This window comes from Anguilla rostrata, chromosome 1 (assembly GCF_018555375.3).
Source record: "Anguilla rostrata isolate EN2019 chromosome 1, ASM1855537v3, whole genome shotgun sequence".
Classification (NCBI taxonomy): Eukaryota; Metazoa; Chordata; class Actinopteri; order Anguilliformes; family Anguillidae; genus Anguilla; species Anguilla rostrata.
The window spans coordinates 57,010,845-57,036,448 of record NC_057933.1 but is presented as its reverse complement, the minus strand read 5'-3'; the positions used below and the strand labels follow the sequence as shown (position 1 = coordinate 57,036,448).

General features: G+C 38.5%; 3 protein-coding genes across 4 annotated transcripts in view; 1 reads left to right on the top strand and 2 right to left on the bottom strand.

Moving 5' to 3' along the window:
- LOC135259550 (sodium- and chloride-dependent transporter XTRP3-like) overlaps positions 1-4,142 on the bottom strand; it is a 34,166-nt gene extending 30,024 nt beyond the window's left edge. The window contains exon 1 of the mRNA XM_064344073.1: positions 3,839-4,142. Coding sequence (XP_064200143.1) covers positions 3,839-3,962 — 124 coding nt within the window. The 5' untranslated portion in view covers positions 3,963-4,142. The remainder of the gene's footprint in view (positions 1-3,838) is intronic.
- An 11,503-nt stretch (positions 4,143-15,645) lies between these two features.
- ggctb (gamma-glutamylcyclotransferase b) lies at positions 15,646-19,011 on the top strand. Of its 2 annotated transcripts, none has more exons than XM_064344049.1 (4): positions 15,646-15,910; positions 16,388-16,533; positions 16,797-16,929; positions 18,493-19,011. In XM_064344049.1, exons 1-4 carry the CDS (start codon positions 15,803-15,805, stop codon positions 18,673-18,675), a joined length of 570 nt encoding a protein of 189 aa, XP_064200119.1. In that variant the 5' UTR covers positions 15,646-15,802; the 3' UTR covers positions 18,676-19,011. The 2 variants fall into 2 exon arrangements, with proteins under 2 accessions (XP_064200119.1, XP_064200110.1); XM_064344040.1 differs by having other exon boundaries at positions 16,388-16,551.
- Positions 19,012-22,464: 3,453 nt separating this feature from the next.
- Positions 22,465-25,470, bottom strand: LOC135259541 (small nuclear ribonucleoprotein Sm D1). The gene is made up of 4 exons (XM_064344061.1): positions 25,314-25,470; positions 25,032-25,108; positions 23,489-23,680; positions 22,465-22,667 (listed from the first exon to the last, which is right to left on the bottom strand). The coding sequence occupies exons 1-4, from the start codon at positions 25,325-25,327 to the stop codon at positions 22,591-22,593; spliced, it is 360 nt and encodes a 119-aa protein (XP_064200131.1). The 5' UTR covers positions 25,328-25,470; the 3' UTR covers positions 22,465-22,590.
- Positions 25,471-25,604: the final 134 nt, after the last annotated feature.

Genomic DNA, 25,604 nt, shown 5'->3' with positions numbered 1-25,604 from the left:
TTGCAATATTGCCGATCTTAGCATTGAATTTATTCACAGAAACGAGAGTCAAGATTTAATTTCAGCAGTAACGTGTTCCATGAAGTAAACTCTACACAAATGTTCCACATTCAAGTTTTTCTAATTTCAGTATGGGGGTGGGGAACTTAAAAGGCATGTTCTGCTGAGAACAAGAACCAGAATTACAGGAATTCCAAGGAGACACCCAAGGCAAGAACGGAGTGTCTATCTGTGTGCGTTATATTAATATGTTCCAGGGCAAAGCCTACACTGTAAACCGTAATTCACATATGACACACAAACTTATTATACATAAAAATGTGTATGTATACTCTAAACAAATGTTCCACACTGTCAAATTAACATAAAGACTTTATGTTCAATTGACACAAATACTCACACCTTGTGAGGTTAACATATTTTAAATGTTAAATATTTTTGATATTTCAGTTCATACAACTTAATTCAATGAACAAAGCCCATATCATGCACAAAAACGTAACTTTTTTTCAACAACTTGAGGATAAGCACAATTTACTGGTTAGTATGAAGAAAAAAATAGTTGGCACGATGCAACTTTTTCAGGTTAACTGTACTAAATATTTTTAGTGCAAAGTGTTTCCAGGCATTTTTTGAGTTCTTGAAACAAGTAAGAATGAATTTATCTTAACATATGTTCTTTGGGCCTCATTTCTAAATATTTTTGTAAAACTGTAAATTTACATGTAATCTGAAATGATCTAACAGATTCCACCGGATTTATTGATCACTCGAAGACAGCTTTTTGCGTATCCACGGGCGTATGTAGATAAAATACCAATCAATTGTAAATGAAAAGTACATTCACAGACCTTTTGATTAGCATAAATGAACACCCCTAATACACGATATAAGGAGCTTGGAATTCCATTTCAGGCAAGTTAAAGAGATGGCTGAGAAAAGACTAAAGAAAAAAAAAAGGTGGTTTCAACCAAAGGTGCTCATGCTCTGCGCACACAGGTCTACTCTGACGCTGTGATACTCTGAGATCTTTCTGATAAGCTGTTTCTAAACCATTCACACGCTCCATTCCCAATCTCAACATGAGAAAGACTTTTAATCAGGAAGGAGCGACCTACTGCATCAAAAACCTCTGATAGATAAATAAAGTTGCTCAATGATGTTTCTGAGGCATTTGTACAGGGTTGGGTAGTAACGGATTACATGTAATCGGGATTACGTAATCAGATTACAAAAAATAAGTAACTATAATCAACCCAGATTACATTTGAAAAATGTGTAATTAGATTATAGGCTAGTTATATTGTCAAGGATTATTTGATTACATTTTTGATTATGTCTTTAAAATATGGCCATTTAAAAATTATAAAACTTTTTTTCGTGATAACCAATGCTATTAAATCATGAAAAGCGCATCTGACATACAGGTCAGTGTTGCCAATTTAGCAACTTTGACCTTCCTAGCGACTAAAAATCTTATCTAGCGACTAGTGAGAAATTCGGTGACTTCTTCCAACTTTGGCAACCTGTATTCTCGTTGTCGAGCAACAGCAAAAATTTGTGAATGACGTTGTATTTGTCACCGTGTTACCCGAGGGGGGTGCCCTCCCAGTAACACGGTAGCACCCACCCACCCCACCCTCTCTGTAACACGGTAACACATTAAAAAACATCAGTAACAAAAACTTCAACAAAAGAAACAGTACAGTACACCTGAAGACATTTATGCCAGCATGTTTTTGCATGAGTAATTTGAGGGTAATATGTACTGTTACTCCTCTCAGGTTGCCAGGTTGCCAGTTTTGTTAATGGTTACTTAACTAATATTTGTTTTTGTATTTTAATGATGATTTATGAATAATGGATTTTTTATTCCTTTTTATTTACATTGAAAATGGAAGATGAACATTTTGAGTGAGTGCTCCCCTTGCATTATAAGAGCACAGTCCTCCATGTGGCCTATGATTAAAAAACAGCAGCAACAAAAGATTACACAAAAGAAACAGCATCCCACGTGTTGTAGAATATACACAGTACACCTGTAGTTAGTGCCAGTACTGTTTTTGTAAGGGCAATTTGATTTGACCAACTGTAGATGCTGAATATGCTAAATGCATTTTATTTTCAATGAAAATGTTTTGACATGTTTAAAGAGAAAAAATAATATTTGTGGAACTCACATTTTTGTGGCTGCATCCATTTTTTTAGTATAAATTGCAATATTTTCAATGTTTGATTTTGAAGTAATTCAAAAGTAATCAAAAAGTATTCAGATTAGATTACATTTATTTTGTAATCCAAAATAAATGGAAAAGTCATAAAATGAAATATTGTAGCAAATAATTGTGTAGGATATTAGAAGCTTATTCTTCTACAGTCTCCCTCCACGTTTCATACACACACAGATATGCTGAGAAACATACAGTCACAACGAATTATGGATATAAATTATTATTATTTTAAAGAGATTGTACGTATATTGTCGAGGATATGATTAGCCCAACTTTCCAGATGACCTAATGTGAAGAATAACTCCTAAAAGGGTAATTATATATTTTTTTGTTGAACGTTGTTGCCAATTGAACATGTGTTTCATAATTATAAATGTTATAAATAAACAAAGAGATTGTATGATCTTCGGCAATTTATTTAGCAGGCCTAGCCTACTAATGCAAAGAGTTTTCCCCTTTTATGTAGGCTAGTTCATAACACAAGAATGTTTTTTTCAGTATCGGTATTGGTATTGGGATAGCCTTGGTAGGCTACTTGGTACCTGAATCGATGAGAAAATCCGTGGTAGCGCCCATCCCCAGTCCCTTCTATCGGCTAACATCCCTGCCAAAAATACAAAATGATGGCGGACTCTCTGCTGTCCTCACTCATCATGAAGTGAAAAAATGATAGGAAGTCATGAGAAGACTGATTGCCGGCTTCTGAAACTGGAACTGCAGTTACTAACATTAGCTGAAATCAGGGCCGGTTCTAGACATTGGCGGCAAGGGCAGTCGCCCAGGTCACCATTCGTATGCTGGCCAAACGAAGAAAAAGAACATTAAAAAATTCATACGTCGCGCCAATGTCGAGAGCATGTGAGTCGGCGGTCAGCACTCCAGGGCCGCAATCTCGCCTACAGCGGTAGAAAGGCTCTGCTTCATTGAAATAGCCTACATCTTCACCAACTTAAGGATCTCCATCTGTTTATTTTGATAAATCTTTTTTGCAGAAAGTTTACGCTAGCAGATCACTCTCATTTTTAACTGATGTAATGACACATAGCCTAACATAATTAAGTATTCTTCCCCTACATTTGTCAGCATGTTTCACGTTTACAGTAGATGATGTGCTGATTAATCGTGGCGCATCTCGAATACGTGCATGGCAGTTTAGAAAGAGCATGTGTCGGTCGCCTACATTGTTTTAAGAAGAATAAAATCATTTTAGGAAGTTCACATTTACATTCTGTTTGCTAATATTCTAGTGAGTCCTCATCGTATATCCTACTGAAAATATGACATGGTAATGCAAAGTCTGGTTCTGCATAACGCTTAGATTCAAGAAATAACTTGAATTTAGTGGGGGGTTTTTTGTATAAACAATACAGAAATTAAATATTAACACTAAACGTACATGAAGGTAAATGTCTTTGTAATTTTACAGAGTTTCTAAAACCATACATTTGGGGGATTGTTGATCAACATCCATTTTGACAATGTCAATATTAGATTGGTTTATTACTTGTTTACATTACAAGAAGTTGAGCATCCACTTGTGTAGAAAGCATAATCATGGTTAGTAGTAGGCTAGTGTTAAAAAATAATTTGGGGAAAGCCAGTCCTACCTCCACCGTGCATTTGACACAGATATGGGAATCGCCAAACATTGCCAAGTCCGACAGCATAAGAGACACATGCTAGAACAAACTGCACAGGATTGTCCCACAAAGGTCTTGCCTCCTTGCCCATTGCTGAATCCTCTAGATTTGATTAACACACTGCAAAGGCAAAAAAAAAAAAATCCTTAGAATGTCTTGCTCAAAAATCCTGCTCAATCTTATCCTTGTAAACGTACTGCAAACAAGACGGATGTTCTGCTAGTTGCGCGCAGTTTTAAAGTAAGCGTCCATTCAAATGAATCCCCTCCCTCTCCCTTGGATGAGCGATACTTTAAATTGGTCGGCGTTACATAACTCAGGTGAATGTTTAATTCGGGACGGCGTACTTAATGTTATCACAATTCTTATGTCCGCCAAACACCCCTTGTGCGTGCGTGCGAGTTACACGCGCAAGAATTTACATATAGTTCATATCTTTTGAGAATTCCTTCATCAACATACGTAAGAACAAATAATATAATGGCAAAATCATACACGGGTAATGGAACATTCTGAAAATATGGAAAATGACTAAATCTTTTATGGCCAAAATTCAAAAGACAATTCAAAGATTTATGAAGAAAGTGAAATGTAAACCATGGCAAAGCGATCATCTCCCTTGGCTGAATAAAAACATATGATCTCATGAAACAAATGGACCGTGCTCTTAATGTTCTGAAACAAAACATGACAGACGTCTATTTACATCATTGAGAAATAAGGTTATAAAAGAGTTTAGAAAGCAAAGGTAACGTTTTATCAGTACTATAGTTGAAGGAGGGGAAATGCTAAAGTTATCTGGCAAAACTTAAAGACAGGGAAAACAGGGGAAATCAGGGAAATCCAATATAATTAATGAACCTTTGGAACTCAATGTAAACGTTGTAACCAACGATCAAGGTAAGGTCGCTACAGCTTTCAAAATATATTTTGTTGACTCTATGGGGGGCGACATAGCTCAGGAGGTAAAACCGATTGTCTGGCAGTCGGAGGGTTGTCGGTTCAAACCTCGCCCTGGGCATGTCGAAGTGTCCTTGAGCAAGACACCTAACCCCTAACTGCTCTGGCGAATGAGAGGCATCAATTGCTAAGTGCTTTGGATAAAAGCGCTATATAAATGCAGTCCATTTACCATCTATGATGACTGTGACTTCTCCAGTTTCTAATCAATTTGTTGCTTCTTAAAATATTAGAGCTCCTTTAACTTTTCAAGAAGTCAGCCAGTCCAAGGTGCACAAGATCATTCCTCTCTCAATGGTTCAAGGGCAGAGGATGTATATGGGATGAATACAATATTTATTAATATTCACTTGAAGGCACTCATTCATCATATTCCAAAAATTCATCAATGAAGGAATGTTTCCAAATATTTGGAAAAGAACACCTGTAGGGTTTTGGATAGGGTGGTTAGAGGAATGCTCCTACTGACACCCAACCACTGGCTCAGAAAGTTCCCTGCTGCCCCTGAGTCAATGAATGCTTCTGTAGTAACACTAAAGGAGGACCAGTGAAGTGGTGGGAGAAGTAATCTGGCTCACCAGGAGTCTCTCACTCAGTGACAAGCCTGTCCTATTCCTGACAACTCTGGGCAGGTGTTGATGAAGCGATCAAGGTTTCCTCTGGAGGAGCAGACAGGCTAGGAGTAGAAATGGTGATGGGCTCAACTGGAGCAGGTGGATCAGGAGCCATGGAGTTCCTTGCCACAGGTGAGTGATTTGCAGGTGCTTTGCAATGGAATTCCATAATGGACCGAAACTGCAGTGTTTGTTATCTAAGACGAGAGTGAGAGTGTAGGGCTAGGGCAGATAGCCATACATTTGTCTACTAGCCTTAGCTTGCTAGCTCTTGGAGGATGCTCTAGGAAAGTTAGCTTTCTTAGCTAGCTATCTGACATTTGCAAGTTCGCCCAAGTAATTGGGAAGATACAACAAAATGTTTACTGGATTTTTGGCAAGATTCACTTTAACAACAAATCTGTTTTTCACTGGATGACACTGAATGAACAGCATCTGGGAGAAATGCAAGCTTTTTTGTGAATCTCATTTTCTTGGCACTGAAGTTACTGAAATCAGTCAGTTGAAAATGGGCACTGCAAATGTATATCTCATCAAAAACACGTATTCAATGTACAAAAATGGCAAGTTACTCACACGTACAAGACATACACCGTCTATAACTCATTCATTCAGACTGTCAGAATCCAGGCCTGCCATTAAATGTATTGATATCAAAATGACACCAAGTTACGGTACTACAAACAATATAGGCTATCTTGCCTCACCGAAATTAAATAAGATGTATTCCCAAGCAATGCTACCCAATATTTCCTCAGTACTTTCAAGTTATAATTAAAAGTTATAGTTATCATTATGAGTGAATCATGATTTTAAATGTAATGTTTTAATGGGGAGTTGCAGAACATACATACGTAGTAATTGTTTGTATGTGGCTAGATAGAGAACAGGGTGAGGTAACATGAATGTAGAAATGTGGCGTTTGCATATAAGAAGGTTTTGTACGGTAGCCAAGTGAAGAAATATAGTTAGTAGAAATGCCTCACCGAAATTAAATAAGATGTATTCCAAAGCAATGCTACCCAATATTTCCTCAATTCTTTCAAGTTATAATTAAAAGTTATAGTTATAATTATGAGTGAATCATGATTTTAAATGTAATGTTTTAATGGGGAGTTGCAGAACGTACATACGTAGTAATTGTTTGTATGTGGCTAGATAGAGAACAGGGCGAGGTAACATGAATGTAGAAAGGTTTTGTACGGTAGCCAAGTGAAGAAATATAGTTAGCAGAAATGGCACTGGTGTAACTGTTTAATAAAACAAATACATTTACCATCATGAAATGCATATGGGTGGCCGTGAGTGAGTTTTGGTAAAGCAAATATAAGCGTAAGAAAACGTTAGTGTAAAAGAGGAAATTATCTGCCTGAGGGCGAGGCGGGATTCAATCCTTCAACTGGAGATTTACCAGTCTGTGATTTTGTTAGGGCAGCACCATGACATAGCTATGCAATGCGTGAAATATCATTAGCAAATCTGTCCGTGGTTTTAAAGAAGAACACAGGCCAGTAAGCAAAGAGCTCCCGTTGAATCCTTATGGCTTTGCAGTAGCCGGTTAATAATTGAACGTGCAGAAGGTACGTCATAATGCAGTGTATCCGTTCGGTGAACGGCGGGTAGATATGGTGCAACAGCAAAAATTGAGAAGTAGTAGACAATTATTAGTGAGAGTACAAGCAGGTTAAAGAGACACATTCCTAGCCGGGCTTGAACCTAGGACCCTGTGTTCCCAAGACTGTAACCTTGCCCACTAGGCCACAGGCAGACTAGCTGGTGGTACTGAAAATGTTTCAGAGTAAAAAGGTATGGGTATTTTGCGTGTGTATGCGAGTTTTTGATTGGGTCTTGCAGGTGAAGATTTGGCTGTTGTCGGTGTCCAATGGGGAGACATGTTATTAGTGGGATAGGTGGCAGGAAAAATAAGAATGAGAAGAAGAAGAAAGAGAAGAAGAAGAAGAAGGAGAAAACGCAAAATCCCCTTAGTTTGGGGCTTTATTGTGTGGACATGTGAAGTTGTTTATGAAATCTGTCTGTTGAAATGGGGTCAGAATGTACAGAATTTAATGTTTTTAAGAGCTGAGTGTCTGTGGCTGTTGTGGTTATTTCTGTGGGGAACCCTGAAAAGTGCCAAACTCTTGGTGCTGTATAGGTATGGGGCATGCCCCCACCAAGGAGTAACTTGGTATGGGGCATGCCCCCACCAAGGAGTAACTTGGCGGGATGGCATACCTGCCATCCCAATAGGTTCCTTTGTGGCAGATGGCCTGGAATATGTGGTATTCAAAAAACCCACTGTTGTGAAATGTTTACATTCGTGCAAAGATTGTATAAGGATGCTTCTCTTTCAGTAAAAGATTTCAACCACAAAATAAGGTTGCACATTTGAAATAATTAATTTTACTAACTAACCCTTTCTAATGATGTACAAAATTCAGGTAGTCTGAAACTGCCTGCCAGATGGCTGCAAAAAAGGCAAAAAAAAAAAAACTATTTGGAAAGGATTTTAATCAGGACAGGATTTTAATCACACAGTTAATATTGCTTTGGAGTAAGGCCAGTGATGTCAAATTCATGGTTTTTGTTTAGCTGTGGCTTTAATGAGAGAAACAATAATTTGAGCTATTATTATTTTGCAGTGAAGTAGGGGAAAAGGCCTAGGATTCTCTATGTTATATTTCTGGACCTTTTGCCCTTCATTTCATGGACTATTCTAATATATTCCATAATTCTTACTGAAGTTGGATTTAACATTAGACCAGTATCTTTTTGAAAATGTAGATTAGACTGTTCATGTATGAAGCAGACAAACAATTCTAAGCAGACTGTTTGGCTGCCCTACACACCAAATGGGGTTCTAAATAACACATTTTTAACAAACCATGGGGGGTCCAATTAAAGCATTTTCCAGCTCTGCCTTGAATGTAACAAATAGAATGAGTAAACTATCCAAATTTAGTTTTCATATAACTGTAAATGAATAAGTAAAATGTGGGCACAGATTTTAAGATGATATTGCGGGCACAGATTTTCTGTGTCTTAGCTGACACTGTGCACAAACAAAAACTGCTCATGAACATTTCCTGTACCGTAAGTGTTATAAGAGTGAAGATAATATTAGGCCATAGAGTTTTATAAGATTTATATTGCTTCTGATTTTGTTTATCTGCTGAAGAGTGAGTGAGACTGGCCTTGGGGGAATGAAGGAACAAACAGTAAAATCTATTTTTGTGTGACATTATCACCTCTTAAGATCATAGTACATTGATAAGACATGGTGTCAAAATGCATTCATGTGCCAAACATTATTATTTTGACTGCTTTCTATGTAAACTCACATATGAATTTTGTATAGTGAATGCACAAATAATTTTCTGACGTTAAAACATGAAACAACTAAAGAAACATGCCAGAAGAAAACAGGCTTACATAGATTAACATATCTTTGGCAACACAATGGGAAATGCTTTGAAAGATCCACACTTCTTCAGAGATGACAAAAACACCATTGTATTGGATTCAAGTTCAGTTTTGCTGACTTAGTGTGACATTGAAGAAGACCTAAGAATATGGTATCCAGCTGTATTTGAATGAAGAATTAACCTCTGCAGAGATTTGCCCACCAAAATGAAGAAAGGGAGTTGTGTTCAGATGCAACAAAAAAACTCCTGGACTGCTGTTTCAATTAACTTATTTCAGATGAACTTTTTGTATTTTTAAGGATTCAAATCAACAGAGAGGTATACAGTTTTTATTTGTCTTTTTTTAATGGTATAAACACATGGTGCACAAATTTTTAAATGTAGTAAACAACATGGGAATATTGATTGTAGAGAATATTCATTCAATCGGATGCAGAAGCAATACTATCACTAATATATTAATAATAACGTATGAATGCATGGCAGGTGGAAACACACCACAAATAGCATATAAAATTACAACAACTACCCAAAAGTGAGAGTTTGTGACTGAATTTGTCAGTAACAGGACATGAATGAATGAATGAATCGTTACATGTATATAGCACTTTTCTGAACACTCAAAGTGCTTTACAGTGATGAGTGGGAACTCACCTCACCCACCACCAAGGTGTAGCACCCACCTGGGTGATGCACGGCAGCCATTTTGCGCCAGAATGCTCACCACACATTAGCTAAGGTGGCGAGGGAGAGAACATTTGTAAATGGTAAATGGACTGCATTTATATAGCGCTTTTATCCAAAGCGTTTTACAATTGATGCCTCTCAATCGCCAGAGCAGTTAGGGGTTAGGAGTCTTGCTCATGGACACTTCGACACGCCCAGGGCGGGGTTTGAACCGGGTTTCTTACCTCCTGAGCCATGTTGCCCCATTTGTTTTTAGCCAATTAAATCAGGGGATGATTAGGTGGCAAGTTCTTGAGAGAGCCGGGTCAGTAATTTAGCCAGGACACTGGGGAACCCCCTACTCTTTGCAAGAATTGTCATGGGATCTTTAATGGCCACAGTGAGTCAGGACCTCAGTTCAACATCTCATCCGAAAGATGAAAATTAATATTCCCGGCAAAATGTTATTATTAACTGCATTACCTGCAACTTGGCAGGTAGAAATAATGCAGATAATGTAATAGAAAAACAATATAGAGATAAAATTTCCTCCTGCTTTGTCATTGCTATCACGTGGAGTTCCTTCCATGTCTCATAGAGGCCTGCAACAGTTGAAATCTGAAGATGAGTTTGAAAGTAGAAGAAATAACAAAGTGAAAATCCACCTTGAAAGACAACCCACAGAATTACATTGAGGATTCATGGCAGATTATTCTTTAATGCCGTTCTCTGTGCAGGGAATCACAATTCTTAGAATACACCATTCTGGAAGACATTTATATGGTTGGATTGATCTGAGACACAGTGCAGGTGAATCATTGTGTACAAAAGAGTTGAATTAGTTTTTTGCCAATGATCCTGCTTACGCCTGACAATGTGACTGATTTAAGCTATGGGAACATGCTACATTACATTATCCATCCGTCCTTCCATTATCTAATCTGCTTGTTCCTGGTCAGGGTCACGATCCTAGCATGCACTGGGCAACAGGCAGGAATACGCCCTTCACTGTGGGAGGAATGTACCTGGAGGAAACCCACACAGACACAGGGAGAACATGCACACTCCACACAGAAAGGCCCTGGCTGGGATTCGAACCCGGGACCTTCTTGCTATGAGGTGACAGTGACATATAAAGAATATGAAAATGTACATTTTTTTAATTCAGTAAATTTGTGGAAATAAGTTGAGTGTGACCTACAATACATATTGAAACTACATAAATTGCTTGCAACCACTTAGAAAAGGGGTAGTACTTTTTTGGTATTCTTTTTACACTATTGAAATTGTTTATTTCCTTATCATGGGAAAATGACACAACTTACGTAAATTCAGATTACATAATAGTTTGACTGGTGGTAACAACGGCAGGGTTCTACTTGGGAATTGGCCCTGAAATACTGCAGACCATAAACTCTCCAGAGCAGGTCAGTCAAAATTAAGATCCAAGTTGTGCAACTGGGCTCAACAACAAATCGCCCACTGTGCCATCTGATTTTTCTACGCTACAGGAATTGAGAACTGCTGCGCCGGCAGAAGGCACAGTGGGGGGCATTCATATTTTGGAGAGAGGACATTTGATGACAGGTGTGGAATGCAAACTGAAATAAAACAACAGTGGTGAAAGTATTCTATTCAATGGCAATCTCTGGCAGATGTTCTCGCAATCCTTGGGGTGTAGTGGACAAGTCAATAATAAACACTGGAGGGGGGCGGGGGCCCCAGAGAGGACACAGCTGTATAACCTATGCAGGCCTTTTTTTAGCTATATCCCACTAACAACGTACACAGCTGCAGTCATTTGTCCCAGGTTTTCTCTGGACATCAATAGCTTTTGTTTATTTGAGGAGTTAATCCTAATGTAAGTGGTCTGACTGTGCATTATGCATCCTGCCGTGATGTTTTGAACAACAGCCAAATTCACTGCCCGAGAGAGTCAGGGCCAAGGGATGCAATGTGGCCAAAACTCTGGGTGCAAGTGATGAGTTGGATAGTTTGTTGACAGATGAGTTCTGGCCTGAACATCAGTCCAGCTGGCTTTGTGGGGGAGTCTTGACACTCTGGGCTGATAAAACTGGTTAATATCTTGACAAAAATATCTTTACACCTAGGCTAAAGATATTCAAACTCAGTTTTTCACAACTCCATTCATTTCACGTTACCATACGTTTCTTTTGTCAAGTCAATTAGGGCATTTACTTTGTTCACATCAGAGGTCATTTTAAAACAATTGATTAGACAGATTTATTTTACCTTTAATTCACTATATCAGAATTCCAGTGGGTCAAAAGTTTACATACACCAAGTCTCTTTAAACAGTCTGGAAGATTCCAGAAATTGATGTAATTACTTTTTAGAAGCTTCTGATTGGCTAATTGTCATAATTAGGAGTTAATTTTGAGTTAAATGGCACCTGTGGCTGTATTTATGGGCCTACCTTTAGAGCCACTGCCTTTTTGCCCTTGGAACCATGGGAAAATCCAAGCAACTCAGCCAAGACTTCAGAAAAAAAATTGTGGACCTCCACAAGTCTGGGTCCTCCTTAGGAGCAATTTCCAAACAACTGAAGGTACCATGAGCATCAGTACAAACAATTGTATGCAAATATAAAAATCTTGGGACCACACAGACACTGCATTGTTCAGGAAGGAGGCACAATTCAACTCCCAAGGCTGAGCGAACTTTGGTCCGAAAGGTTCAACTGAACACCAAGACAACAACAAAGAAACTGGTGAAGGCATCAGGTTAGAGGCGTTAGAGGCATCAGGTACCAAAGTATCTACATCCACCATCAAGAGAATCCTACATCACCATGGCCTGAAAGACTGTCACGCAAGGAAGAAGCCCCTACTCCAAGACCGGCATAAAAAAGCCAGAATGGAGTTTGCAGGTGATCACCAGGACGAAGACCTATCCTTTTAGTGGAGTGTTCTCTGGTCACATGAAACAAAAATTGAACTGTTTGGCCATAATGATCATCATGTATGAAAAAGGGTGAGGCTTTTAATCCAAAGAACAACATCTCAACTGTGAAGCATGGGGGTGGCAGCATCATGTTGTGGGGGTGTTTTGCTGGAAAAAGGACTGGTGCGCTTTAGAAAATAGATGGCATCATGAGGAAGGAGGATTATCTAGAAATACTGAAGCAATACCTCAAGACATCAGCTAGAAAGTTAAAACTTGGTCGCAACTGGGTCTTCCAGCAGGACAATGATCTGAAGCATACCTCCAAAGTTGTAACAAAATGGCTTAAAGACAACAAAGTGAAAGTATTGGAGTGGCCATCATAAAGCCCTGACCTGAATCCCATAGACAATTTGTGGACTGAACTGAGAAACCATGTCCGAGTAAGTACGCCCACAAACCTGACTGAGTAACGCTAGTTCTGTCAGGAGGAATAGGCAAAAATTCTGGCAAAGTATTGTGAGAGCTTGTGGAAAGCTGCCACAAGTGTTTGATTCAATTTAAGCAATTAAAAGGCAATGCCACCAAGTACTAAAAAAGTGTATGTAAACTTGTGACCCACTGAAAATCGGGTATAGTACATAAATGCTAAAATAAATATGTTTTTTAGCTATTATTTTGAAATGACCTATGGTAATAAAGTAGATACCCTAATTGACTTACAGTTTTTCTCAAATGTTTACACACTAAAACTGGAACTATGCACACGATGGTGAAAACTTGAAGCTCATATGTCAACAACAAAGACTATTTCTGCAAAACTCTAAGCACAATTCCTTTGTTTTCACTCAAATAGCAGTTCTAAATCACATTTTTGCACAACTCTACACAAAATCTCATCATTTAGCACAATTTTCATATTCAAGCCTTGTTTGTTCACATGGAAAACACTGGCCTTCAAATGCCAAACTCTAAGTACCGATTGGTCTCACTCACGCGACACCTGCTCAAACTCAATTGGATAAACTTTTCAATTATCTGTCAGAGCATAAAAGAGACCTCCGGGGACCTCTATTGTTTTGGAAAACAATGGGGCACCACGCAGCACAGACAGGTAGAGGTAGAGGAGGAGGTGTACATGTACGAGGTGGACGAAGAAGAGGGAGACAAGCTAATATTTCAAATGAAATACGTGCAACTTTGGTTGATCACGTATTTGTTTTTTGGTTTTTTTACAGCCGGCCTACAAACTACGATTTTTATTTTTTCAGTCTGCTGAACAAAGATTTATTTTACAGTAACAAATAAAGATTTGCTTTGTTACCTTTTTGAATTTGTTCATTGATTTCATATATGACAACAGATCATTACATCCATTGTCCAGACTGACACAGTCTAAGCATGTTCTCGTTTTGAGAAGACACAAATGTTATATATTTTGGCAAAACTCATAATTCACTGATAAGGAAAAAGGAAAAACACTTCTAACAATGTTCAATATGACTCATGATGGAACCTGGGTTGTGAGTGCAGCCCAACTGGACCTCATTGGCAGGACAATGCAGTAAAATGTGCATTGTATCATACACAATAACAACAACACTCAAAGTGATAACGGTTCACACACGTTGCTGTACTGTACTGAATTAGAATTAGGTTTACCTAGCAAATGCACTATTTATATGATGATATATTTACTGTATTGTATCATGGCAACAGTCTTTATATTTACTATAAAATTGCAGCTTGTTTTGGGACCCCTTGAAAAGAAAACTAAAACTTCAAAAAAGGATTAAAAATAAGCCATTTTTTACACGATTTTATACACTTGAATATGTAACATGACCTCATGATGCCAGAACATATATACTGTATTTTGACGGTTGTGTTTTTAAATTTATCGCACCAGTGTGAAATCAATGCTCAATAAGACCTATTCATATGAGGCCTGTGTGAATCATTTTGATGGAAAAAGTCAGTTTTGAGAAGAGAGAACATGGTTTTGAATGCATGAATGCATTTTGCAAGAGATTTGTTTAGTTTTGGCAAAAGGTTAACTGTTGCTGTGCTTTGTGTGTAGAGTTTTGAGAAACTGAGCTATAGTTTCAGAAAACGTGTTTAAACAATTGAGAAAAACTGTAATATAAAATAAAATATGATCACATTATTGTGAAAAGGACAATCATGAGGTGTAAATTATTTCATTATTTTGAAATAAAACTAGTTTAATTATTGACACATTTATTCATATAATTTATGTAGTTCCCTATTTATTTATTTATTTTGGAACGTTTAGTCCTCCATTGAAATGATTTGCAATCTGAAATGTGCAAGGTGTTGTTAATCAGTCTACTGAATAATAAATAAAAGTTGTTTAGAAATGGTAAATTGAATTAATTTATGAATGATGTCTAAAACAGTAAGCTATGCAAATGACTGAGTAGGCCTGTACTATTTTACAGTGCTGAGAATCTCACTGATGAGATGAAAATATGGAGACCATAGTGATTCTGAGTTTAGGGACAGACAGTCAGAGTGCAGGGCATGGACACACTCTCAAAAAGGATGTTTTAATATCCAACACACTTTTTGTGTGACTAATTTTGTGTTACTCTCAGCAAGTTTTGTCACAGTTACTACTTTTTACAATTTATGTTACAAAAGGAGACTTTTTTAGACAGACTGCACTGAAAGTAAAACATTGTTGTCCTTAACTAGACATGGAGGTGTGTTAAAAATGACATGTTATGAATTGTTTTAAATATGTGCTTTCACAGTGTATGCAAAGAAGGGGAAATTAAGCCTAGGTTACTGTATCTCTAACCTGACTCGTTACCCCTTTGCATAATTCCCATAGGAGTACAACATAAATCATGAATAACATAACCTCATGAATAATTCATAAAATACATAAAATAATGTAATTATGTAACAATACAGTTGGTTCACCATACATCCTTGTAGACTATTCATACTTAAAATGAATGATTACAGTAATATGAATGAATTACTCTGTGTTACATGATAGAACACCTGCTGGTTTCCACTAGGAGCAACACAGGGAGGAGGCAGCCAGCTGTGTTCTGGTGGCTCACAGCATTATAGGGCAAGCTTTGCAGTGCATGGCTAAATCAGAGACAATGGATTAGCATGAGAATGGTGTGCGGGGGAGGTTTGGTATAAAAGCCAAAGGGTTCTTTTTCTCACCGACACTCATGTTCATCGCCCACCGAGGACACACCATCGCCTCCACGTGTTGCTGACTGTGGTGTTGTCACCTTCTCCCTCCTCTTCCTCCTCCTCACCCTCCTCTCCTCATCATCTTCATCCTACTCATCATCCTCCTCACAGAGGCAGCCGCTGGCATGGACAAACACACTTTCCTGTACTTCGCCTATGGGAGCAATCTGCTGAAGGAGAGACTGCAGCTTAAGAACCCCTCTGCCACAGTGCACTGTGTGGCCAGGCTCAAGGTATGGGCTTTGGAAGCTGGGGAGACCCATAATGAGAATTCTTTTTTGTTTTCTGCATGAGGGATGCATATTCCACATTGTTGTGACCTTGATGTATTGAGACTATATCTTAAGATACCATTACTATTATTACCCCTGCTTTTCCAATGAGCTGCCTCAAAGCACTATATAAGAATCATACATACTTTACCCACCATCCCTAAGGAAATCGGCCTATCTAAACATCACAATTTTTATTAGTCGTTGAAAGGAAACACATTTGAATCCTGTTAATCAGGGTTCTTTCAAATTTATTAATCTTTTAGATTTCTGTTACCATGGTTCCAAATTTCTGAGCACGTGACCATATTGGTGTCAGCATCCACATCACAAATTCATTCTGGAGGATCTATTACAGTGGAGACTGAGGGCAGAGAGCTTTCTGTATTGGGTGTCTATTGAGGGGCAATACTCATTCTCTTATCCACTTCTTTGTAGGACTATAAACTTGTGTTTGGGAACCACCAAGGCTTGCCTAGTGCTCGTTGGCACGGGGGTGTGGCCACAATTGAGCACAGCCCTGGGGACGAGGTGTGGGGAGTGGTGTGGAAGATGAACACGGCTGACCTTGAATCCCTGGACAGGCAAGAGAGCTTTTCTAAGTAAAAATAATGTCTATGTGCATGTTCCTCCAAACTCACCACAATATCTAAGATTAGAAGGGAAGGGTTGGGACTGGTGAAGCTATGTCCTATATTGCTATGGTAAATAATGATGTTACTGACATTTCCCTCCTCATTTTGTTCAAAATGAAAAAGACATTTTCTTCAGCTTTCATTGCACAAGGGACACAGTGTGGCTTTCATGACTCTGGGAATGCTGATGGTGTCTCGCCCTCACCCATCAGACAGGAAAATGTGAAACTGGGAGCCTACAGCCCTGTGGAGGTATCTGTTTCCACCAGGGGCCAGGAACTTAACTGTCGAACTTACATCATGAACAGCTGTGTCTACGCACTTCCATCTCCACAGTATCTAAAGGTATAGCAACCTTTCTTTCACTTCTCTCCATCACTTCTCTCTCATACATTTGTCTTCGCCACCCAAATATGGTCAAGACAAGGACATGAGTAATATTGGGTTCAGTGGATGCCATGGGTTTTGAAGGATCAGAGCTTCAGAAATTACCCTGAGCAAAAATTCACCTAAAGGGTTGATTCTTACCTGAGTGCCCATGTATTGTTATTGTTAAAATGCAAGTAAATTAACAATTGAAATTTACTTTTTTCTTAACTGAGACCTTTAACCATCTGAAAATGATTTGTTTAGGTCTCCACCATCATTACATCCAGAAGATGGTTTGGAGTACAAAATGTTTATCAGCTGTTTCTGGCATGTTTTTTTACACCAGGATGAGACAGAAAAGATCAATATAATTGCAAATTATTATAAAAAGTGAAACGCGGCACCCTAACCGCTGAGCTGTAATGCAATCATTTTCCTGAATTGCTTTGGTTTCACACACTTACATTAAAGGGCAAAGAACAATGTTTGGTTGGTGTTCTGGGGTTTGCCCCTGTTCTGGGCTCCCATTGTGTTGAGAAGACAATGGAGGCCCACTGTAGCTTGGTCAGGGGCTTTGGGGACTATTGAAAACAAACTCCCCTCTAGCCCCCACCCCCTGCCCTGAAAGATTCTGGAATATGCATTTCATTTTCATATTCTAGGTATAATGGGAAGCCACTACTTTTGTTGGAAGGACTGATTAATCAATTTATTGGCCAACAAATCACAAGCAGAATCATATTTGCTTCTTTTTACATGTGCCATTGATGATTGCCATACATTTGTTTAGTTAATCTAAAAGCTGAGAGACAATATATTAACATTTCTGAAAAAAAATTGTTTCACATTTGGGTTTTGTCCCCCAACCTTTTTGTTTTATTATGTATAAGCCAGTGTTGAGTCATGCATTTAAAAAACATACATTGTTTCACTGGTGTGCACAGTGTAATAATATGAGTGTAGTACAACTGGCAAATGCCACCTCATTTCCAAGAGATCCCTTGGTTCTGTGAATTTTTAGGCAAAATTAGTTAGTTTCACTTGTCCTTCCACACACTCACAGTGTAATTTTTAGAACTGAAATGCAAAAAGAAAAATAAGTCAGAGACATTATGGTGTACCATGATATGAAAGTTATACTTGATTTTTGGATTTCTACCGAGGATTTATATTATTTTAAATGCAATCCTATAGTTGTGGTATAACTTTACCACAATTTTGCATTTTTTTGATTTATCCAACTTTTAATGTAATTCTCTCCCCTCCTGAGATTTGTTTTCACTGCTAACATGGTTTATTGCCATATAATCTTTTATAGACATGGAACATTAGATAAAGCAAACAAGTCTGTGAATAAGTAACCAAATGTGTCTGCATTAGACCCAGAAAAAGAAATACAGGAAGAGTACGGGAATATATATTACTCATACACAGCACACGACTGATAAATGCATCTCGTACAACCAAGCTCCTTCCTCAGGAGGAGGTGTTATTCATTTCACTTAGCAAAGGTCGTTAGTGATTGCCCCTGCTTTCCAGGTGATAGTGATGGGGGCAGAACAGAATGGGTTACCAAGGGATTACCAGGAAAAGTTGAAGGATATCGAGACCAACAAGTATGAAGGACCCCTGCCTGTGATGGAGGAGCTGGAGCGTGCCCTGAGGAAGTCAAAGAACATCAGTCTTACACAAACTCTGCCAAGTTTGGCTAAATCACAATAATCACCATCTACCAGCCCCTACATATTTGCATACACTAGAAGGATATTGCATAAACAGTTTTGGTATAATGTTGTTATTCTTACTCCTGGTGAGATCCATTAAGGCTGAGTTGGGGCTGAAGGCAGTAACCCTAATCAGCCATTCAATAAAACTACCAATACAACAAAGCCTACAGTCAAAAAAGAAACCTTTCGTCATGACCCCCCAAGAAAAGGCAGTTGAGAGGAACAGAAAAGTGGAATGGAAACCAAACATTAAATAAGACCACTTACAGTAAATAAGGATGTTTGTGTACACTGCAATAGTAAAATAAAAAACAACTTTAAGAATCAGTTATGTCCGTTTGTACAGAGTGTGTTTTGTGGAAGGCCAGTTTAATTCAGAATAATTCATGCATACAAACCCCATGTTTATTGAAACAATCAAACAAGTCTCTTCTGGCTACACTGAGATATGGAATACAGAGTACAACTTCCGCCTGGTCTTTTTTCATTATCAGTGTCTGCTGGCCTCTTCACACCTGCTACATACCGCCACATTCCTCCATTTTACAGTCACTGTTGGTGTCTAGATATCCTCATGGAAAATGTGCCAAAGAGGAGGGGTGGAGGCTCATAGCGGATGGCTACTTCCTGGTCAGGCAAAAGGGCGGGCAGAACCGGCCAATGAGGAGCCAAGTTTGACAAGTCTTGTGGCCGTGACGCGAGATGGGTTGCCAGGTTACTGCCATGTAAACAACGCGATAACACAGTACAGACAACGTTTGGGCATCTGCCACTGTGGCGTGTGAGCCTCATAAATTTACCAGCCACTCTGCAAAATCACCTGCATTTGGCGAGTGTTCATTTTACACCCTGCACATGTCCACTTGGACTCAAGGATAAACTGATTAGATTTTGGTGGTCAAAGGTCAAGGTCATTGTGACCTCACAAAACATGTTTTTGCCCATAACTCAAGAATTCATACGCTAATTATGACAAAGTTTCACACAAATGTCTAATAGGATAAAATGATGAAGTGATGACATTTTATATCCAAACGGTCAGACAGAGCACTGGCTACTGGTCGGCGGAGGAATACAACAGCGAGGCGGTATTTCTAGTTTTTTTTTTGTTTTTTTTTGTATTTTTATTGTCCGGGATATTATATATGTACAGACTTTGCTTTACCTCAGGTGTGTCAAACTGAATCCCAAGGGGGCTGCAGTGTCTGCATGCTTTTGTGTTCTCCTTTCAATCAGCTGCCATTTAAGGCCTTGAGGAAAAAGGTGTGTGGATTCCATAGGCAATCAGTGACTTAAATGAAATACTTCAGTCCTCCAAGACTGAAGTTAGACAACTGTGTTTTAGGTCATGTTGGAAACCAAATTAGGTATTTGAACACGTGTTTTAGTTTTTTCATATTTTTTCACTTAACCTTATTAACACAATGCAGGTTAGGCTTGTTATCATTTGCTTTGTCTTTGAGTTCTTCATTATCTAATCAATAGTTGGTTTTACTGGCCATTGCGTCCACACTTTCACCAGTTATGAGCCTACTGATTCACCTCAGTCTTCAATTTGATCAGTTAAATAATTTTGTTACCACAATGATAATGTTTGCAATAGAGCACAGTAAGAACAATGTGAACATGGGATGGTTATTCTACATAACATGCAAAACTATTTCTGACATAATATGGCTAAAGAGGGTAAATAATCCCACTAAACATGAAAACACCTAATTAAGAAAAATGTACAGCTTGTTAAAATTCTGGAATTGTGATTGTGGTTGGAACGCAAATCAGTAAACACAGGGGTCCCAGAACTGAGACTGGGAACAACTGTATTAGACTGACCACAGATTTTGTTCGTTTTGATCTATTCCTTTTATTGACACATAGCAGTGGCCTGCACACTGCGTTTTTTTTTTTTTTTGCTGTTGTTTACTTAATGCAGGTTAATGCTTATTAGAGTGGTTCTTGTTTATATAACTTATGTTTAATATTCAACAATGTAGCTGAGATGTTGGCAATGGATTCTGAACTTCTTGAACTTGCCGCCTCTTTGAGGACTATACTTTCTCCCACAAGGGAATTATTGCACTTCGATCCCTTATCTTTGCACTCAAGTTTTTATTGTCTGAGTGGTGACCCTCTAATAAAGTCAGCTACACAGATAATTGGAATATTTTTTGGTGGATGCCTGGGCCCTCATTTATTGTTACATAATTTATGTTTCATACTTAACATAAACAATGCATGCGATAATTTCTAAGCAAAGTGTGAGCGTGTAATTTGCCTGCTGAAAGGTCAATGGCTGTGTCAGTGGTGCACGAGGGCACACTGAGGTACTGACCTGAAAAACTGCTGCATTTTCATGGCTTGCAGTGTGCTCCATAACTTGGCAACTCCATAAAACATGGCATACCACTGCAGGAACTCCTTTTTGGAGCATAGTGACAATGACCCAAGTCAAGCATAAGCTTTGGGTTTACACAGGCAGCAATTTTTTTCATTGATTCATTTATTTGGGAAAAAAAGCCCTTTTATTTTAAAGCATTCACAATCTTTACATTTCTCTACTTCTCAATCTACTACAGGAAGTTTTTCCTTGCCACTGTTGCTTTAGGCTTGCTCCTGTGGGGATTCAGGCCAGGGTTGTCTGTGAAGCGTATTGTGACAATTGTTTGTCAAATGTGCTATATAAATATATTTTTATTGATTGAAAACAGGAAAAATGGCAGGTATCTGTTCAAAACTGTTGCCAAACTGGTGAGTCATACATTAGTTGATCCCTGTATTCTAGTAACATTTCACAGCAATGATTCCATGAATTTCACTGAGGGCAAAATTATACAGAAGCCTGACTGCTTACAAGGCTCCTTTGTTCCAACTGATCCCATGCAGCTTAATAAAACTGAACAGTCCTTTAATTCCACTGAGACCTCTACACCCATTCCTACAAAGATACTGAAGGATTAGTTGCCAATGTCTGGCACACCACTATTACATGTGACAAAACAACTTTGTGCATACCTGCACGCCAGCAATATCCTTGAATTTCAGAAGCCGGAAATTGCCCTTCATCTGAGCAGGAGCTCAACATTGTTTATTGTTGAGACAAATGTGGCTGTTTGATAACACATAATAGAACCTCAGATAAGATTATTTCTTTTCTTTCATTGATTAACTCCTCTCAGTAAACTATTTTCTTTAGTGGTGAGAAAGGGCAAATGTTTTTTATCACAGGGAAGTAAACAATATAAATATTTCTCTTGATAAGGAAACCTTTGATCATTAGCCATTCAGTCTTCATACATTTTCTTCAGCTCTAATAGATTTCTGTTTAAAAAAAAAAAAAAACATTTCAATCTTGCAATTAGGTCAAAACCTGATCATTTTAAATATTTCTTGCATCATGGGTTTGGTGGGTGACAAACTGTAGAGATGTTATTAGGGAGTATCAGACATCCTCTCCTGATTTTACATATAATGTATTTTCAATGCCTTCATGACTTCAAGAGCAATCATTTTCACTTCTCTGAAATGCTAACATAAAATGTGTTGAACTGATTTAACAAATTTTTAACTGCGCATCCTCAATCTCTTAAATAATTGCAGCAAACATCCAAGGGCTACAACTTTATTTTGATTATAATGCATTTAGAAGTTTAAAATTGCTACATTGCCATTCATAAAAATTTTATAAGCGAATGGACTCCAATAATACTAAATCAATTCCCTGTCATAAGGCAAAATGTTATGTTTGTTTGTATGCATTCAAATACAAATACTAAAAATAAGACCATTTTGATCAGTTATAAGGTTTATTACAAAACAAAACAAAAAAAGAGGCTTCTATTTCCAAACTTTTCCAGAAATAAGTGTAAACCAAATAGGGAAGGCTTGCAGCAGGATTACACAGATGGACCATTTATCTTCTGGGCCCCCCTCTGCCTCGACCTCGGCCACGACCTCGGCCACGACCACGGCCTCTACCACGGCCTGCCACTGTGAAAGGAATAAGTCAGGTATAAAGGCAAGCACACTCAATTTTCACATATTGGCAATGTTACAACATGGAGGACAGACTGAAATTCACTTATTACAATGATGGCATTTACTCAAATATAATTCAAATGATCATTTCTAAACACACAAACAGTGCAGTCCAGAATTCAGATTTTTGGTTCTTAGTCATGTCAGTTAAGGCAACTGTACTGAATGAGGCTCTGCATACATTTGCCACAATAATATACCCAATTATTCCATGTGCAGGTTTTTATCGAATTGCAAAATCTAGGACGGGTGGGCTAAATAATTTGTCACAATTTTGTGCCACCTTAGGAAAAATTTTGAATTACACAAATCTGCACAAAAAAACAGCATTTAAACAAAGGCCTATTTCAGATAGCCGCAAGGGTGGATGACCTCTTGATTCCTTAATTCCATTTATCGATTTCTTAATTATTGTATATTACCTTTATAGCACCCCAGACCACTAAGGTTGTAATGAAAATATGAAATTAATTAGAATGAGTATAAAAATATGACCCATATTTTTTCTCACTAGCGCCAGTGTGGTTGGCTCCAGTATAGAGACAGTTTGCGTCACTGCTGAGTCACTGTACTGTATCTCACGCGCTTAGTGGACAACATATTCTAAGCACATCCTTTTTAAATTAAATTCTTATACTTTTTGGGTAAAGCAAATAAGGTGGCGATTCTGGCACCTATGACCACACACCCCTGCTCCCTTTCATAATTTTAAAATACTGAAACTGGCATATCAGATGTTACATATGTTAGCAGAACACTTCTGCAGGGCTTACCAGCTTCCCTCTTCTTAGACTTGACTTTGGGTTCGATGTCAACCAGCAGTGTGTCCAGAGGCAGGCTGTCAGGTAGAATGAAGTAGCGGATGTTGTTGCCACGAATACTCAGGGACTCCAACTGAACTGGCTCTCTGTTCTTCAGCGTCATTTTCACAGCTTTGAGGTGGGTATTCATACAGACATCAACTCCTGAGGGACAGACAAACAGTTCATGTACACAGCCTTGAGAGAGGTGCCAATTCATTCTGAAGGGTAACAGTCCCTTCGTGATTTTGCTTCAGCAACCCAGTTAGCCTATTTCACACTACTGTGCACATCTGAACATTGATGGAGCCAGTTCACTTACTGTTTTATTCAAATAATGGCAGAAAGTGTGATACACAAGTTTTATTATCCTGTTATTCTAGCTTGTGATAACATTTCATATTATCAAGCATTCGTCACATCTGTAGCATTGAAAAATAGTGACAATGAGCAATAAAGACACCAGTTATAGATCCCATATCACCTCAGTGAAAGTTAGCTTTGCATAGAAAGTTTTTAAATAATCACCTTCCAACTTCTCAACTTTGGCAGGGAAAAAAACAATGGGGGTTACCAGTAAGAGGAAAACAAGTTTGCTGGGCAATTTCTAAAAAACCATTAACTGTGGAAGACAGATAGAGACCGAGAGGTCAAACAGGGATGGTGAAAATCTGTGCTGTCTGGGTTGTTGAAATTGTACAAAGAGGGACTATTTTCAGTCACGTCAATTTATTAATGCTTTGAGGCACTTTTCCTTACTTTCACTTGTAGTCCGTACGTGTATAACTAGTCTGTGGATACCGGAATTGGTGTCACTTCTTACAATGAGTGTAGTGGTTTCAGGGTTCATGCACCTTTAAAAATGGCTCCAACCGAAGATGGGATTAAATGCACTTCATTTAAAAGGCAATGTGTTATCTCGTATAATTTCTGCTGGAATAGCGTCGCAGTAAAAACTGCTCTGGAGTAACCTGAATTGCATGTTCTTACTTAAAACACAAAGCCATTGATGCCACCATACAAGCCACTGAAAAGCCGACAGGTCGTAAGAAACCTCTGAAAGTACCTAAAATATCCTTCGTCGCGCACAAAAAACCGATCGAAAACATGCAGCAAACCTAGAAATATATCACGGTCGTCAGGCTGTGAGCTACCGGTTTAATCCAAATTCGTGGCTACGGAGTGGCCTGGTCACATACAGTTCAGTGGGCCTAGTAGACTATCCGTAGAATGCATCTCGAGAAACAAAACACTCAAAGCCCTACTGATAATAAGAAAATCCTTACTGTGGCGAAAGGAAATTATGTCAGACACCCTCGTCTATTGTTACAATACACACGCCGAGGGTTTGAATGGGCTATAATGTTCTTTAACTTTACAGCTAAGAATTTCACATGCAAACTTAAAACCCTGATGCCTTAAAACCCTTTTAACCTGATCTGGACCCTGCATCGCTAGCTACACGGCACAGACTCGTGGGATATTAAATAAAGCTTAAATACAGACGCATAGCTACCTGTGATTGTTCCGTGGACCTGAGTGCCATTCTTCAGTTCAATGGTGACGGTCTCGTGGCTCAATTTCATCAAAAAACTGTGGAAGTGAAATTACACGATAAAACTGTCTGAAAGGTAGCGTGGTTACTTTAAGTTAATTCATGTTGTGATGCTACAAACAAGCCAATGTAGCTGCTACATGTGCTAACCCCTCCAACCGGCTAGCCATCTCATTGGCCGTTTCCTCTCATCATATAATGTTTGAGTCCAGGCTAATGCTGTATGCTTCCAAACCATCTTACCGTACGAGTTTCATGGTGGCAGTAGATTCCGCAATGAAATCCTCCGCCTATATATTTAAAAAATTATACTGGAGTCGAAACAGACCGTCTGTTCGTTCCAGCATTTGTATTCGAAACAGGAAGTGAATTCATTTCCACGGAAGCAATAACAAAACAGAAAACCAACGACAAAGTTTTACAACCGCCGTGTTAATTCAACAGCGCCATCTTACACGTGGAGGTAAAGTAGGGTGCACGCTAAACGGGTCACGTTTTCTTATGCTAAAACCCCTGTGTGTACAGACCAGTGCA

Bases quoted from the DNA above. Each gene is read 5' to 3' on its own strand.
- ggctb (XM_064344040.1), top strand. From the start codon at position 15,803: ATGGACAAACACACTTTCCTGTACTTCGCCTATGGGAGCAATCTGCTG. The intron at 15,911-16,387 runs GTATGGGCTTTG...ACTTCTTTGTAG, and splicing joins ACTGTGTGGCCAGGCTCAAG to GACTATAAACTTGTGTTTGG. The intron at 16,930-18,492 runs GTATAGCAACCT...CCTGCTTTCCAG, and splicing joins CATCTCCACAGTATCTAAAG to GTGATAGTGATGGGGGCAGA.
- LOC135259541 (XM_064344061.1), bottom strand. The intron at 23,681-25,031 runs GTAGCTATGCGT...TCTGTCCCTCAG, and splicing joins GGTCCACGGAACAATCACAG to GAGTTGATGTCTGTATGAAT. The intron at 22,668-23,488 runs GTAAGCCCTGCA...TTCCTTTCACAG, and splicing joins GTCTAAGAAGAGGGAAGCTG to TGGCAGGCCGTGGTAGAGGC.